Below are 16,244 nucleotides of genomic sequence, written 5' to 3'. Positions count from 1 at the left end.
TGATAAAAAGTTTTCCCTATGAAAGGAAAGCCCCAGTGTTCATTTTCTGGAGAAGTACCTCTAATACTGTCCAAGGCTAAGAGCACCTGACCCATGAATATAAACATCTGGTCCATGTGCCATACGAATATCATCTTTTAATACTTGTCTTCCTTTTTCTCTGGGGTCCTATGTTCACCAAGAAACTTTCTACTTATTCTATTCTGTTTATATTTGTTTTCTCATATCTCTTTATCATAGGCAGATGTGCTAACCAGCTAACATGAATGATGTGGTCAACAAGGCATTTAGATTTCTCCAAATAAATTATGAAATTGGTGTTCTGGTTTAGATATTAGACCCTTAGGAGTTTGCCTAGTATGAATCTATCTTACTTTGTTATACTCACAGAATTAAAATTCTGAAGCAAGATTTTTTAAATTGACAGAAACCTAGTATTGCTGAGCATGCTAGGGAACAACCTAGCAACTTTCTTGTGAAGAATTTGGTAATGTGTTATCAAAATGTGTACACCCTGGGACTTCCCTGGTGGTCCAGTGGCTAAGACTCTGTGCTCCCAATACAGGGTCCCGGCTTTGATCCCTGATAAGGGAACTAGATCCCACATGCTGCAACTAAAGATCTTGCATGCAACAACAAAGATCAAAGATCCTGTGTGCTGCAACTAAAACCCAGAGCAGGCAAACAAATAAATACGTCTTTTTAATGTTTACACCCTGTTATCTAAATTCCTACTTCTAGGAATTTAATGCAAGCCTGGTAGGAATGCAAGTCCATCTGGTCGCAAAGAGTCGGACACGACTGAGCAACTTTATTTTCATTTCATAGGATAGTTATATACTTGATTTGGAAGAAAAAGTAAGATTATGGCATGGAATACTTACTTCAAATTTCACAGAATAAGTGTAGATGATGTTCAACTTATCTGTATAGTCTCCAGGGATTTCCATAGGGGTTCCATTGCAAGTTAGATGGTTTTCATCTACATGTTTGTAGCTAGTAAAAGAGAGGGAGAAAAGAAAGGGAAGGGGATTTTGATATCAAATTGAAATTGTAAATTTCTGATTCATGGCTCTTTGGGCATGTAATAACAGCAGGATGATAAAAATGGGCCTTTCATTATATTCTGCATTTAAAACTCTTTACAATTTAAAATATTCTTGTTTCTAAATGTCCCTAACATGCAAATAGACTCAATATCCTGCCGAAAACACAACACTTAAGAACTTTCTCTTTGACTGTGGATAGATTTTTTTTTAATCCTTCTATTAGTAAATGGCTTTATTTTTCATCTTTCATCCCATCCCTCTCTTCCATATACTAAAAAAAAAAAAATCTATCTTGTAACCTCAACTATAGTTAGAAAATCAAATAGATGAGACAGAAGTCATATTTATAAGCACCCAGAGATTTGAGGGCCTACTGTGTGTAAAATGCCATGCTTAGCCATAAAAGGGCCTGAGGATATATCTATGTGAACCTTTTGTGTTTGAAAAAGAGAATGATTATTAAAACCCAAAGATGGAAAACAAAAACTAGAGAAGCTTCAAACTAGACAGGACTGGTGAAGCTAGCAAATGCCTGGTCAGAAATAAAGTGACTCTTCCATTTCTTGAAAAATAAAAGAATAAAGGGGAGAGAGAAAAATCAAAAGGAGAAACCATGTTGCTTCATTTATGAATTAGTTAACTCAACATACAGTTTACCCCATGGTTTCTGTCTAAAGATTAATATGCAGTCTCTACACATACATGCACAATCAAACCACTCACTCACAACTGCAAAGGTTATTGGTGTGCACATCTTTTGTATTCATTCTTGTAACCCTACTGTCTGGTCCATATGTGCCCTTACAAGTGTAGGATAAACGTATTCTTTTAAAGCCAAAATACATTTAAAATAGCTATGAATTAGAGAAATCATAATTGTTAAGGCTACAGGTCAACATTTCACACTGAAGGGAAAAATTAAATTACTGCATGATAATGCATATCAAGTATGCTCTGAAGTACGGGTCTTAAACCCCGTACAGGGAAGATCTGCATTTCATTTAAGAGACTGTGTGGCAAAAATTCTATAAAGGTCTCTAATCAAGTTAGAAGCCCTATTTTAAACCACTGGCCTTATACATGGATTGTATAAGGCTTTCCAAGCCACTTTCACAACTTCAACTTTTACTCTGAGATGGGAAGTCACTGGAAGAGTCTAAGTGGCGGACTGACATGAGCTGAAATGTAAAAAGGCTCACGTACGTGTACGGCTGAGTCCCTTCGCTATTCACCTGAAACTATGACAACATTGTTAATCATCTATACCCCAACACAAAATAAAAGTTTAAAATGAAAAAAAAATAAAAAGGAATGCTCTGACTGCTGTATTGAGAAAAGGTTATGAGAAGACAAGGGCAGCAGCAAGGAGACCAGCTAGGTTTCTGCACCAACCAGGTAAGTATGACGATGTCCTGGACCAGCTGATAGTGCTGGAGGTGATGACAAGTGGTGGATTCTAAATACGTTTTTAAAATAGAGCCACATGGGTTCTTCCATGGTGGTCTCTGGGCTTCCATCACAGGGAGCATGGGATCCATCCCTGGTCTAGTAACTAAGATTCCACAAGCCATATGGTGCTGCCAAAAAAAAAAAAAAAGCCAGAGCCACATGATATACTAAAGGATTGGACCAGATATAGGGTATGAGGGAAGAATGATAAAGAGAAATCAAGGGTGATGTCATGGTTTGGGGGTCTGAGCAACTAGAAGGATATAGTTGCCATCTACTGAGATGGAGAAGACAACAAGAGAAGTGGGTTTGGAGGGAAGATTAGAGGATTATTTGGGGACATGTTAAGTTGGAAATGCCTATTAGACATCCAAGTGGCAAATAGACAGCTAAATATACAGGTCTAGAGACCTAAGAGGGGCTTCCCAGGTGGCATTAGTGGTAAAGAATCTGCCTGCCAATGCAGGAGACACAGTAGACATGGGTTTGATCCCTAGGTCAGGAAGAGCCCCTGGAGGAGGGCATGACAACCCTCTCCAGTATTCGTGCCTGGAGAAACCCATGGACAGAGGAGACTGGTGGGCTACGGCCCATAGAGTAGCAAAGAGTCGGACATGACTGAAGCAACTGAGCACACACACAGAGACTTAAGTGTCATTGTGGTATCTGATGCCAGGAGACAGGGTAAGATCACCAAGGTGAGTATAAAGAAAGAGGCAGAGCTCAAATACTGAGTTCTGGAGCCCTCTGATATTAAGAGCTTGGAGGAAAGAGGGACTTCCCTGGCAGTCCAGTGGTTATGACTCCATACTCTCACTGCCAAGGGCCCAGGTTCAACCCCTGGTTGGAGAACTAAAATCCCACAACCGTGTGGTAAACCCAAAAATGACAAAAAAAAAAAAAAAAAAGAAAGAGAGGTTGGAGAATTTGGAAGACTGATGAGCAACCAGTGAGACAAGAGAAAACCAGGAAGGGGTAACCCAAAAGCCAATGCAGCAGGTGTTTTAAGGAAAAAGAGATAATCAGCTATGGCAACCATCAGGGAAATTAACAGGGTACAGTACCTGAAAGAAAACACAAGACTTCAGACTTAGAAAACCATTAGGCCTAACTCACATCTATGACCTTGAGCAGACTGCCCAATTCTGAAAAAGATGAATTTTAACACAGTCCTTATACTCAGGGGGACCAAATAAATGAGCTTTACTGTGATTAGATAAAAGTTTTATTGCATGCATACATAAGTGATTACCATGAGCAGGATAGATAAATACAGCTCTAAAAAATGATTTTCTTGGCTTTTTTTTAACTCTGTCTGAGCCTGAGAGTATGAAATGTGCCTGTAAGCACTAAATTTGATTTTCATATAGCTGATGAGATTAGCTTCCTATATCATACTTTGTATGTTAACTACCTTTCTACCCAAATGACTTTCAACAGGAGCAGCCATTCTGAGTCAGATCTCACAGTCCATGAACCTAAAATTCTATTCCCACTTATCAGAAGTGACATACGCAAAGAAGCATGGGTGATTGCCCTTGACAATTGTTAGCATTCCCTGGCCTCTCTGGGTAGCTCTGTTTATCCTGTTAATGATAAACACGCCCTGATCCTTTTAATCTTTCTTTCATTCCCTATCTGCAATACCTTATGAAATAAATCTTCAAAAAAATTTAACATAGCCACTAATTTCCAAAAGAATATCTTTTTATAAAGATAAATCAAAGTTGGAAAGTACCAGTGTTCTTCATCTTCTGGGGTCTTGTTTATCTAATGAAATATATGGACCCTTTTACCCAGAAAAATACACATCAATAAAAACTGGGTTTGATGCATCAGAATCTATATTCAGTTCAGTTCAGTTCAGTCACTCAGTCGTGTCCGACTCTTTGAGACCCCATGAATCGCAGCACGCCAGGCCTCCCTGTCCATCACCAACTCCCAGAGTTCACTCAGACTCACATCCATCGAGTCAGTGATGGCATCCAGCCATCTCACCCTCTGTCGTCCCCTTCTCCTCCTGCCCCCAATCCCTCCCAGCATCAGAGTCTCTTCCAATGAGTCAACTCTTTGCATGAGGTGGCCAAAGTACTGGAGTTTCAGCTTCAGCATCTATATTAAAATTAACCCTAACCCCTAATTCAGTGCCCTCCTTTTGTAGATGAGGAAATTGAGCCTGTGAGACATCAAGTTAATGTACCCAGGGCCAAAAGCTTGGTACAGTACATTCTTTAACTATTCTTTCCTTTTGGTCATTAGTTGTGACAGATGGAACAACCTTGGCTAAAATAAAATAGGCTGGTAGACTTAAAAACAATGAAATCTGATCCATCTTGATGAACTTAGGGTTGACTTCCAAAATGGAACCAGCAGATATGAGACTAAAATCCAAATTTCCAAATTCCTTGTTCTGTGTTCAGAAAACTATACCATACTTACCTCCTTTAATATTTCACCTTAGTCTCAAAGGATAACTTCCTCCATCCTAATATACCAGATTTTGTAACATTTTACCCATATCAATCACGATTTGATATACTGTATGATTTATTTCTCCTCCCTCTTTTAATTGAAGAGTACCAATCTTATCCTACAGTTTCAAAGAATCTTGAAGTTAGAACATCATTTGCACCTATCCAGTCTCTTACCCAATGCAGAACTGCCCTTGAAATTCATTAAGTATTCACTTACTAGGGACCAGACACTATGCTGGGTGCTTAATTATGAAATCTCTAAGAGCTGGGTCATCTAGGCTCTTCCTACAACATCTAGGGGTTAACTACTCACTACTTCTTGAGAGTGCTTATTCAACTGTTAGAGAGCTCTAACTGCTAGCAGATTCTTCCTCAAACCCAGCTGGTACCTGCCTAATAGACTCCACTGTAACTAGAATTCTCCTCTGAACAAACACAAACCTTAAGGTAATCTCTGTCATGTGGCAGCAACTAAAGAAGAGTTAGGACACCCTCAATAAGGCTATTCTCTTCCAGATCTGTCAGTTCTTTCTCACACTACATGTTACTCGCATGCTTACTATAAGTAAAAGGGTATAAAATTGTCTATTTGATTTTTTAAACTTTATGTCTAAGGTTATATCACATATATATCCTAAAAATGAAAATTCTGGTGAGATCTTCTACATTTTGAATTAATTTTTAAATTAATGGAACTAATTTAAAAGATATTCTATAATTACCTTTTGGGCTCAAGTCTAGCAGAAACCAATTTTGAAACATACCAATCTACTTCATTTTCACTGTGATATGTAATGGTAATATCAACGTGGTTGAAGATGTAGTAAGTATTAGTTTTGTTGAATTCAGGCTGCAAAAATATAAAGAAATTTAAAAGAAGTTTGAATGTTTCCTATAAACTCAAAAATATAAATTGTGAGCATGGAATGAAAATGGGATATATTAGTTCTAAAAAACCAAGCTATAAATTAAGAATACTGAAGTGTAAATGTGTTTTTATAAGATTAAAAGTGCAGCCCTGAACATCTGGCCTAAAATTAATATGTTACTTAATTCTATTGTCTTAAACAGTTGTTACAAAGGAATAATATTGAAAATGTAAAATTCACAAATGTATACATTGCTGGTTTTAACCACACAAAAATATGAAGTAATGCAAATAAACTAATAAAATGTTATAGGTACTTAAAGTTTAAGCATATCAAGAGTTTGGCCTTTATTTATGGTTAAAGTAAGGAAACAAGAAAAAATAGAAGACGTGTTGCAGAATGCAAACTGTGGTGTCTCTGGGTAGTGAGACTACAGGCATTCATTTGTCCACTGGTTCTTTAGATTTTTCTGTACTTATCAAATTTTGTATAATGAGGGTATATTTACATTTATAATCAGAGGCATTAAACAGAGGCACCAAAAAGTGAATTAAACTCTATCAGTCAAGTACTCTTTAGTTCGTTCCCTAACAGCCACAACTATATCTGTAGGTAATTATCCTACATCAATGCTTCTTAAACTTGAAAGTTTATTCAAATCACCCAGGGATCTTGTTAAAATGCAGATTCTGACTCACTGGGCCTAGGGTGAGACTTGAGATTCTATATGTCTAACAAGCTCCCAGGTGGTGCCAATGCTACTGGTCCTGGAACACACTTTGAGAACCATTGCTCTAATTCAGAAGAAAGAAAACTTCTGACTGCTCTTTTCTGGTAAAAGTGGTTAAGGGAGAGTGAATGATTATTTTTCCATAAGGATGTGGGAGAAGCTTCTGTATAAGACTTATGATGGGTTGGACTATCCCCCAGTACAGTGAAATGAAAGATAATATAACCATACAGAGAAATACAATGCAGCTACAGTAGATCTGCACGTACTGATATGGAGGTATGGCCATGATAGACACTAATAGAAGCAGCACAGTGTGCTTAGTCACTCAGTCACATCCAACTCTTTGTGGCCCCATGGATTCTAGCCCTGCAGGCTCCTCTGTCCATGGGGATTCTCCAGGCAAGAATACTGGAGTGGGTTGCCGTGCCCTCCTCCAGCAGATCTTCCCCACCCAGGGACTGAACTCAGGTCTCCCGCATTGCAGGTGGATTCTTCACCATCTGAGCTGCCAGGGAAACTCAAGAATTCTGGAGTGGGTAGCCTATCTCTTTCTCCAGGGGGTCTTCCCAACCCAGGAATTGAACTGGGGTCCCCTGCATTGTAGGCAGATTCTTTACCGGCTAAGCTACCAGGAAAGCCCCAGAAGCAGCACAGCATAGGGGTTAAAGAAGTGGACTCCACAGTCAAATTGCCAAGGTTGAAGACTCAGGTATGGCATGTACCAGCCTGTGTGATGTTGGCCAAGTTGCTTAACCAATCAGTGTCTTGATTTCTGCACCTTTACTGTAGACATCATAACAGGGTGTGTGTTAGTTGCTCAGTCGTGTCCAACACTTTGTGACCCCATGGTCTGCCCATGGAATTCTCCACACAAGAATACTGGAGTGGGTTGTCATTCCCTTCTCCAGGGGATCTTCCCAACTCGGGGATTGAACCCGGGTCTCCTGCATTGCAGGCAGATTCTTTACCATCTGAACTACAGGGTGCTGGAAGCATTAAATCAACGCATGAAAAGCATTTCAACTACCATGAGGCATAAAGTACTGGATCTGAGAGATAACATGGTAACAAGGTCCTTCAGGATCTGAATCCTGCTTATCTCTCCAGACTCATCTGCTGCCATAGCCTCTACTTAAAATCTGATGTTACTACAAAAGAATTCTTTATTCTGTGCTCTCACAGCACTCAGCTCATATCTGTGCCACTTATATCAGATTGTAGTCGATGTATTTACATGTTTACATCCCCTAGTAAATTGTGTTCCCCATATGATCACAAGGCTAGGAATTTTGTCTGGCTCATTCATTCATTCAACAAATATTTTTGAACATCTACTATGTGCCCGGCACTTCTCAAACATGTTCTCAGAGCTAATATCCTGTAGATGTTCAAAAAATACAAAAAGCAGTTTGGGATGGTGCAAAGAGAACAGAATTTGGATCAAAAAAACATTGGCATGAGGGAATTCCCTGGCGGTCAAGTGGTTAAAACTCAGTGCTTTCACTGCCATAGCCTGCGTTCAGTCCCTGGTTGGGGAACTAAGATCCTGCAAGCTGCATGGTGTAGCCAAAAAGCAACAACAACATTGAGATGGAATTCATATTTTGCCACATACAATCTTTTGTATGTCAATTTTTCTGGGCCTTGGTTTTCTTAGCTGTAAAATGGGGCTGCTGCTGCTGTTGCTTAGTTGCTCAGTCATGTCCGACTCTTTGCTACACTATGGACCGTAGCCCACCTGTAGCTCCTCTGTCCATGGGGATTCTCCAGGCAAGAGTACCAGAGTGGGTTTCCATGCCCTCCTCCAGGGAATCTGCCCAACCCAGGGATCGAACCCAGGTCTCCTGCATTGCAGGCAGATTCTTTACTACTGAACCACCAGGGAAGTCCATAAAATGGGGCTACCATCACTTAATTCATGAAATTATTAAGAGGAATAAGTGAGAAATCATATGGAAAGAGCTAGTACAGTACTTGGCACAGAATAAGGAAGTCATTAAAAGATTCCTTCCTACTACATATTAAAATTATGCTTTAAAACTTTAACTAGATTTCCAATTCCCATCTTATTTGGGCCAAATCTCCTGCTGCAAAGCACAAATGATAAACATAACAAATATCTCCTTAAAAGCAACATGAGCATAGGATGTAGCACATTGACCCCTAACGTAAACTATGGACTTTAAGTGGTCACCATGTGATGCATCAATGCAGGCTCATCAGTTGTAATGAATGTCCCACTCTGGTGGAGGATGCTGAGAATGGAGGAGGTTATGTCTGTATGGCACAGAGGGTATATGGGAAATCTCTGTACCTTCCTCTCAATTTTACTATGAACCTAAACCTGCTCTAAAGAAATAGGCTTTAAAATTTAAAAAAGCAACATGAGGTGACAAGAAAGTAAGGAACTACCAATGCCAAATTCTTTTTTTTTAATTATTCTTATTTTTTAATTAATTTTTTGGCCATGCCATGTGGCATATAGGATCTTAGTTCCTTGAACCAGGTATCAAACCCATGCCCCTTGCATTGGAAGCCCAGAGTCTTAACCACTGGACTGCCAGGGAGGTCCCAATGCCAAATTCTAAGGGGAAGCAGCAAGCCAGAGAGGTCAGCTGGGTAAGGAAGCACTGATGCTGCTCTTGCCCTGAGGACACCTGCTAATTTGGGCAAACCTGAACTTCGGTTTGGGTAGCTTCCAAAGGAGGAGGAAGGGGCACTCAGGGAGGGCCCTCCCAGATGAGAAGGCTAATATGAAACCCTCTGCACACTAAGCTGAGACCACCTACCCCTTCCAAAAGCAACATACTCAGGATAAAGGTGAGCCAGAAGTGAGCCTACTCCTATAGTCCCAATGGACTATTGGGAAGATGGCCTCAAAGATAAACAGAACCAGATGCGGGTAGGGGGACAGAAATAAACTGTCCTCAAAAATCATAGATTTGCAGGCTGGATTTACATCATCTAAGTTGCCTCAGGAAGTTTAAATTATGAATTTGCCTTAAGGTGTTCCCGGACTGGTCTTTCCCAAAGACACCAATGTGGAAGTAAATGAAAATCCTCTCTGAAGGAAAGTACTTTGACCCTAGGACTCAAACTCCACAAATACTACTTGAGAACAATGAATATGAAGTCAAAATAACGAAGCATACAAGGTAAAAAGGAATCATGAGCGGGAACTAGCAGAAACAAATTTGTAAAGATTTCAGATCCAGGAATGATAGAGGCAGATTTAAAATTAACCAAACTTAATATATTTCAAAGACATCAAACACAAGTGTGAAAGCATGTGCATAAAATAGATAAGTATAAAATAATGACCTAGCAGATTTGAAAAACAACAAAACTTGTAGAAATGAGAAAGATTATTACTGAAATTTTAAAAGAAGGAACATGTGAAAAGAGAATTTATAGACTAGAAGATACACCAGAAGAACACAGTACAGAAAAAAAAATAGAAAATACAGAAAAAAACTTAAGACATGTAGAGAAGAAAAAAATACTTAACATAGCTTTAATTGCAGTCTAAAAAGGAAAGAAGAAAAGATCTGACTATGGCTGAGAATTACAGAACTGATAAAAGGCACCAATCCAGGAAACTCAAGGAATTAACACCACGATTAAAAACACAGCAAAACAAAAATCCATAACCAGATGCATAATCATGAAACTGAATAACACCCTCTAAGAAACAGGTGACTGGAAGGTCCCTGGTAGCCTAGTGGCTAAGATTCTGAGCTTTCACTGCCTCAGCCCTGGTTCAGTCTCTGGTTAGGAAATTGAGATCCTGAAAACCATATGGTGTGGCCAAAAAAAAAAAGTGACTAAGAAGTAGGTAGAAATGAAAAGACTATAACAGAAATTCAAACCTTAAATATTAGAAGAATTACAACAATAAAATGTAGACCACATAAAGACTTTTCAAAGAAATATCATATTTCATGGAATTGAAAATGCCACCATTTGCAAAATATCATTTTATGTGCTGCTAAAAAAATACACTGCCAATTAAACTTTAACATGCCATCAACTGGAAGACACATCTTGATTTCATAAATGATAAAATATGGGGAAACATGAGTCTTAGAATCAATAAAATGTGGAATATCAAAATAGTAAACAAAATGTAATATAACAGAACTGAGAGTAAATGTCATAGCAATACATGTAAATGGACTTAACTCAGCCATTAAGAGGAAAAGATTTTTCAGAAGATGCCCTGAAGCAAAACCCAACAACATGTTGTATAAAAGAGACACATCCAAAAGAGATCTGGAAAGTTAAATTGAAAGGATAGGCAAAGTCACACCAAGCAAATGTATGCAAAAAGAAAACAGGAGAGTGGAATCTCCTCCTCCAGACATGATGGAAGAACACGAGACTAGATTTACTCTTTCACCTTAAACAATTTTTTCAAATGGTTAAAATATTTGAAAACGGTTTTCAGACCTTGGACAGCAAAGAACATTAAGAGAGTGATCACCTAGAGAAGGGGAAGCCTCAAGCTTCCTTCCCAGAGAGAATTTCCAGGCTGTGGTGCAGAGAAGGGGTACCCAAGGAAGCCCCGCAATCTCCCCAGTTGGGAAGACAAAGTTCAAAGTCCAGAGAGGCCAAGGGGGCTGGATTTTGTGGGGCAGAATACCAGAGACAGGGAAGCTGCACAGAGATTTTGGGAGATAAACGAGGGCTCTCTTTCATCAGAGTATTGATCAGTGCATGCGTGTAAGGTATGCCAGTTATTGATTTATTGCCTCTCATTGCCAAATTCATGCTCTTTGACCTCTGTGAAAATTATCTGGGCCCTTTGAGTATTTTAACTAGGTTTCCTTTGCAAGCTGGCACTGAATGAAGCTTTGTCAGTAGAGGGCGCTGCCTAGATGCTGCGAGAGAAAAGGTTTTTGTTTCCTGGTTGATGGAAGCTTACGGTTTCTGAAGCCTCAGCATCCTCTAAGGAATAGTGGATCCAGTTATCACAGTAAAAGAAAGAAACAAAAGACACCAGGTGGAGGGGGATGAACAAGCAGAGCACAGAAGACTTTTAAGGCAGTGAAACTACTCTGTAGGATATTATAACAGTGGACACATGTCATTATACATTTGTCCAAACCCATAAAATACACACAAGAGTGAACCCTAATGTAAACTATGGGCTTTAGGTGAAATGTGTATCACATTAATTAATGTGTATCACATAGTGCTACAGTGTGTATCTTCACTGTGTATCAATGAAGATTCATCAGTTGTAACAAATGTACCACATTCTGGTGAGTGATGTTGATAATGAGGGAAGCTATGCATGTGTGAGGGCAGAGGCACCTGGGAAGTCTCTGTACCTGCCATTTCATTTTTCTTGACCTAAAACTGCTCTAAATAATAAACCTATTTTTTAAAAAGAGACATTATGTGCATCCTGATGAAAGAACACATCACTACCTTATCTTGTCAAAGAGATCAAACCTGAATCTAATCAAGCCACTAGATCCATCTATCAATTTCAAAGAAAACAGGGACAGAGGAAAATGTACCATTGTTTGGATGAATGATACAGGAATAGACAAATGTATAAATCTGTGATAAATCAAATCCAAAGATGCTAATTATAGAATCTAGGTGCTGGGTATCTGAGTGTCCACTATACAATTCATTCAGCTTTTCTGTGTGTTTGAAAATGCTCCCCCCAAAAAGAGAATGTTCAGTCCATGGGGTCGCAAAGAGTCAGGACACAACTGAGCAACTTCACTTTCACTTACACAAGAAAATATTGATAAAAGATATATAAAATGCTCAAGTTTAAACCATAGTGTTGAGAGATGTAGACTTGGGTCATAAAACTGTAAAAGAAACTCAAGGAAGTGATTAGGGTGAAAAGTTAGGATTGTGGTTATTTTAAGGGACGCGACAGAGTTTCAATGGGTAGGATACATGGATACCTTCTGAGGAGGCTGACCAAATTCAATTTCTTGATCTGGCTGACATTTACAAAGGTGTTCCCCTTATAATAGTTCATTAAACTTTATATCTGCTCTGTGTGGTTTTCTGTTATCTGTTTTTGTTTGTTTGTTTTAACAAAAAGGGTTTTTATTAAGTCCATATCCTTTGGAGAGTTCCCTGGTGGTCTAGTGTTTAGGATTTGGCGCTTTCACTGCCATGGCCATAGTTCAATCTCTGGTCAAGGAACTAAGATCCCATAAACTACATGACCCAGCCAAAAATAAGAACCATTCCATATAGAATTTCATCTAGAGTATCAAACACAGACTTTATTTACCCAAATTTCTCCTGTTCATTAACTTCTCTCTTCTGCTATTTGCTGCTTTTCCTCCCACATTCCCTATGTCAATGTTTACCATTGTGAAGAATATATATCACTGGGGATATATGAGATAATCTTAGGTAGTAGATGAAAAAACAATCTGTATTCTACTTTTCTATGTACTTGAAAATAGATGAATAAAATATATATGTACACTAAGCCTGTAATTTCTATAATTTCCTTTTAAATAAGTTCTTATAAGTTAAATTAGAAATAAATACATATTTGCCATCTCTTTTGCAGAGCATTGTATTAACAAGCCTCCTAGACTGAGCCACATGACTATTGAGGTCCTTAACAAAACAATAGCTTTTATAAAGCAATTATATTCCAGTTTTTTTTAAAGGAAAGAAAAACTTTTGAAAAATAAAACAATTATTTTGTTACTACTTCTAAACTCTATCCCATTTATCTCAACTTTCTTACCTCGGAGTGATTTCTCTGTGCTCCAAGAATTGGAGCTTCTGGCCTTGGTCTTCTCTGTATTCCACTCCAAATCCTTATGCTTGTCAGATCTAAAGCCATTTGTCTTTATATCTTTACCTTTGCTAGTAATATCTCATAAATGAAATCATACAACCTGTAAAATTTTATTTCTGGCTTCTTTCGCTTATACAAGTTTGAGATCTCTCCATGTTGTGCATGTGTCAACAGTTTGCTCATTTTAATTGCTGAGTTGTTGTACAAGGAATGAATACCCCATATCGTCTTCATTTACTCACCTGCTGAGCGGCATTCACATTGTTTGCAGATGTTAGCTGACATAAATTGTTACAAATGTTTGTGTAAAAAAAAAAAAAAAAAGCCCCCTTTTTCCTAGGATGTCTTTACTGGAGATGGGAGAAGAGATGGAGTTTTCATGTAACTAGGACTTTTAGTGGCCTGCTCTGATATGCTGGAATCCCTGAGACATGTATACAAACTACACCTCAGGCCCCATGAGTCTTGTTAGATATGTCAAGCCTTTGATATTAAAAAAATACCTCTGAAATCTATTAAAGATTAAATATCTATTGCTTTATATATCATGGTCACTATACTTTTTGCTATAGCTATTTTAACTAGCAGTACCAAATATAACTTTCCTTTCTAAATTCATAACAATAAAACTTTAAAGAAATTTTTAAAATTACAGATAAATAATAATTACAAGTGCCTCAGTTATGGCACAAATCACCAAGGTGGTCCCTGAATGACTGAAATGCAAGAAGCACAGCCCCTTTCTCTGGAAAGAAACAATGAAGGGTACCATCATTTAGACTCCAAAACAGAAACCTGGCAGGCAGCCTCTGCTCCTCTGTCTCCCTTCCCCTTCAGCCCATTGCAGATCCACATTGAATCTCTCCATATAAGAAAGATTCTAAGTAGTGCTGCCCTTCCATGACCATTCAGCCTCCAAGGCAGCCCCAAGACACTTCTGTTACCCTAGGACCCAATAGAAAACAGTTTGAGAACCACAAGATAAATTTCAAACCATGTGATTGGGACTTCCAAGCTAAAAAGATCTGAGTTGGAGTCCTATGTCTCCCACTTACTAGCTGTCTGCCCCTAGTCATGTCCCTTACTGTTTCTGAGATTGAATTTTATCATCTGTAAAACAGCAATAGTAGATTCTAGCAACAGGGCTGTTTCAAGGATTAAATTAATCACTGTGTATAGGGTGATATAACATTGCTTCTGGCTCATAATAGGCATTTAATGTGACTTTCCTTACCACTGTATACAGGACCTCCTGCCATGATTGGCTTCTACCTACCCCTGTTTTGAGCTTCATCTCTACATGCATCCCCAAAACTCCAAACCTTATGCTGCAGATATACCCAATTACTCACAGTCCCTCAATCACAGCATGCTATTTCAGACTTCCAATCTCTTGACCAATCTCACACTGATTTCCCTTTTAGAAATGCTCACCCACCCATTCGTCTAACAAATACTTTTTCATTCCCTTAATTATATCCTCCTTGCTCCTTAGTCTCCTACCATAAAACATTTTATTGCATCAGTTTGCTCACAAGTCTATCTCCTACTTAGGACTATGAACTTCTAGAGGGCAAGGGACCACTTGTCTGTGTATCCTCAACCTCTAGCATAAAATGGAGACAATAGTAGCTGTCCCATTCATGTTTAAGTGACTATGCTGCTGCTGCTGCTGCTAAGTCGCTTCAGTCATGTCTGACTCTGTGCGACCCCATAGACGGCAGCCCACCAGGCTCCCCCGTCCCTGGGATTCTCCAGGCAAGAACACTGGAGTGGGTTGCCATTTCCTTCTCCATATTATATCATATTATAATATATATTTATTATATATAAATATATTATACATTATATATTTATTAATACATTAAAATCTCTTTAGTTTTTCTGTAAGAAAAACTTTTCGTAAGAGGAAGTTAATATTTAGTAATTAATGTTTTAAAATCTTATTTTATTTGGAAATGACCTAGCTATTTAATAAATTTATTATTTAGTTTAGTACAACTCTAGAAATTTAAGTTATCCCAATCCTAGGAGATTATTTTAGATTATAATAAATATAAATATTTTTAATAGTTTATCTAAAAGTTTTTATCTCATTTCTATATTTATATATATAAAGACTTACCTTTTTTTAAGTAACTAGAAAGCAAATTGTAAATGAAGCAACATTCTTATATTTCTATAGTAAGTTCTCAATACTTACATGCATGAAGCAAGCATCACTGGATTCACCACTTTGGGGAACAAAGCATCCTACTGGAAATCCTGTTGTACAGTACTTATTCCCACCATTTATATCACGACACCATACCACTGGCATATTATCAATAATCCTAAATATAAATATTTTTAAGGAAAAGATTTAATAAGCAATTCATATAAAGCAAAACTAACATCATCTTACATATATTTAAGTTCAGATTCTTGTTTATTTTTGTTTTGGCCACACCACATGGCTTGCAAGATCTTAGTTCCCCAACAAGGGATTGAACCCAGGCCCATAGCAGTGAAAGTGCTGAGTCTTAACCACTGGACTGCCAAGGAATTCTCCAGAAGCAGTTTTAAAATCTATTTAATATCTACCTGAAATTATATACTATTTTTTGTGGATTGGCTTTGATTAAAAATCTTAACTTATGGGGAGGAGGTAGGAGGGAGGGCTTAACAAGTAAGAGGTATATGTATACATACAGCAGATTGATGCTACTGTACAGCAGAAACTAACACAACATGTAAAGAAATTACATTCCAATTTATTTTTATTAATTTATTTGTACTCCAATACTTAATCTTTTTAAGAATCTGAACTTAAGGAATTCTCTGGTGGTCCAGTGGTTAGTACTCCACTCTTTCACTGCCAAGGGCCTGGGTTCAATC

At 38.1% G+C, this 16,244-nt stretch overlaps 1 protein-coding gene across 9 annotated transcripts in view; it reads right to left on the bottom strand.

The window, feature by feature from the left end:
• LOC109555483 (transmembrane 9 superfamily member 2-like) overlaps window positions 1-16,244 on the bottom strand; it is an 80,661-nt gene that overhangs the window by 54,575 nt on the left and 9,842 nt on the right. For 8 of the 9 annotated variants that reach the window (XR_011565382.1, XR_011565381.1, XM_070784815.1 and 5 more), the window contains exons 5-7: window positions 15,571-15,700; window positions 2,442-2,626; window positions 885-996 (exon numbers count right to left, since the gene is read on the bottom strand). Coding sequence is in view for 7 of the 9 variants with exons in the window: in XM_070784815.1 (XP_070640916.1) it covers window positions 885-996; window positions 2,442-2,626; window positions 15,571-15,700 (427 nt within the window). In the remaining 2 variants the exon portion in view is untranslated. Of the gene's footprint in view, window positions 1-884; window positions 997-2,441; window positions 2,627-5,694; window positions 5,823-15,570; window positions 15,701-16,244 lie in introns of all 9 variants that reach the window. The other variant, XM_070784813.1, reaches the window with a different exon arrangement.

This window comes from Bos indicus, chromosome X (genome assembly GCF_029378745.1).
Source record: "Bos indicus isolate NIAB-ARS_2022 breed Sahiwal x Tharparkar chromosome X, NIAB-ARS_B.indTharparkar_mat_pri_1.0, whole genome shotgun sequence".
NCBI lineage: Eukaryota > Metazoa > Chordata > Mammalia > Artiodactyla > Bovidae > Bos > Bos indicus.
This window is presented reverse-complemented; position numbering and strand designations above follow the sequence as displayed.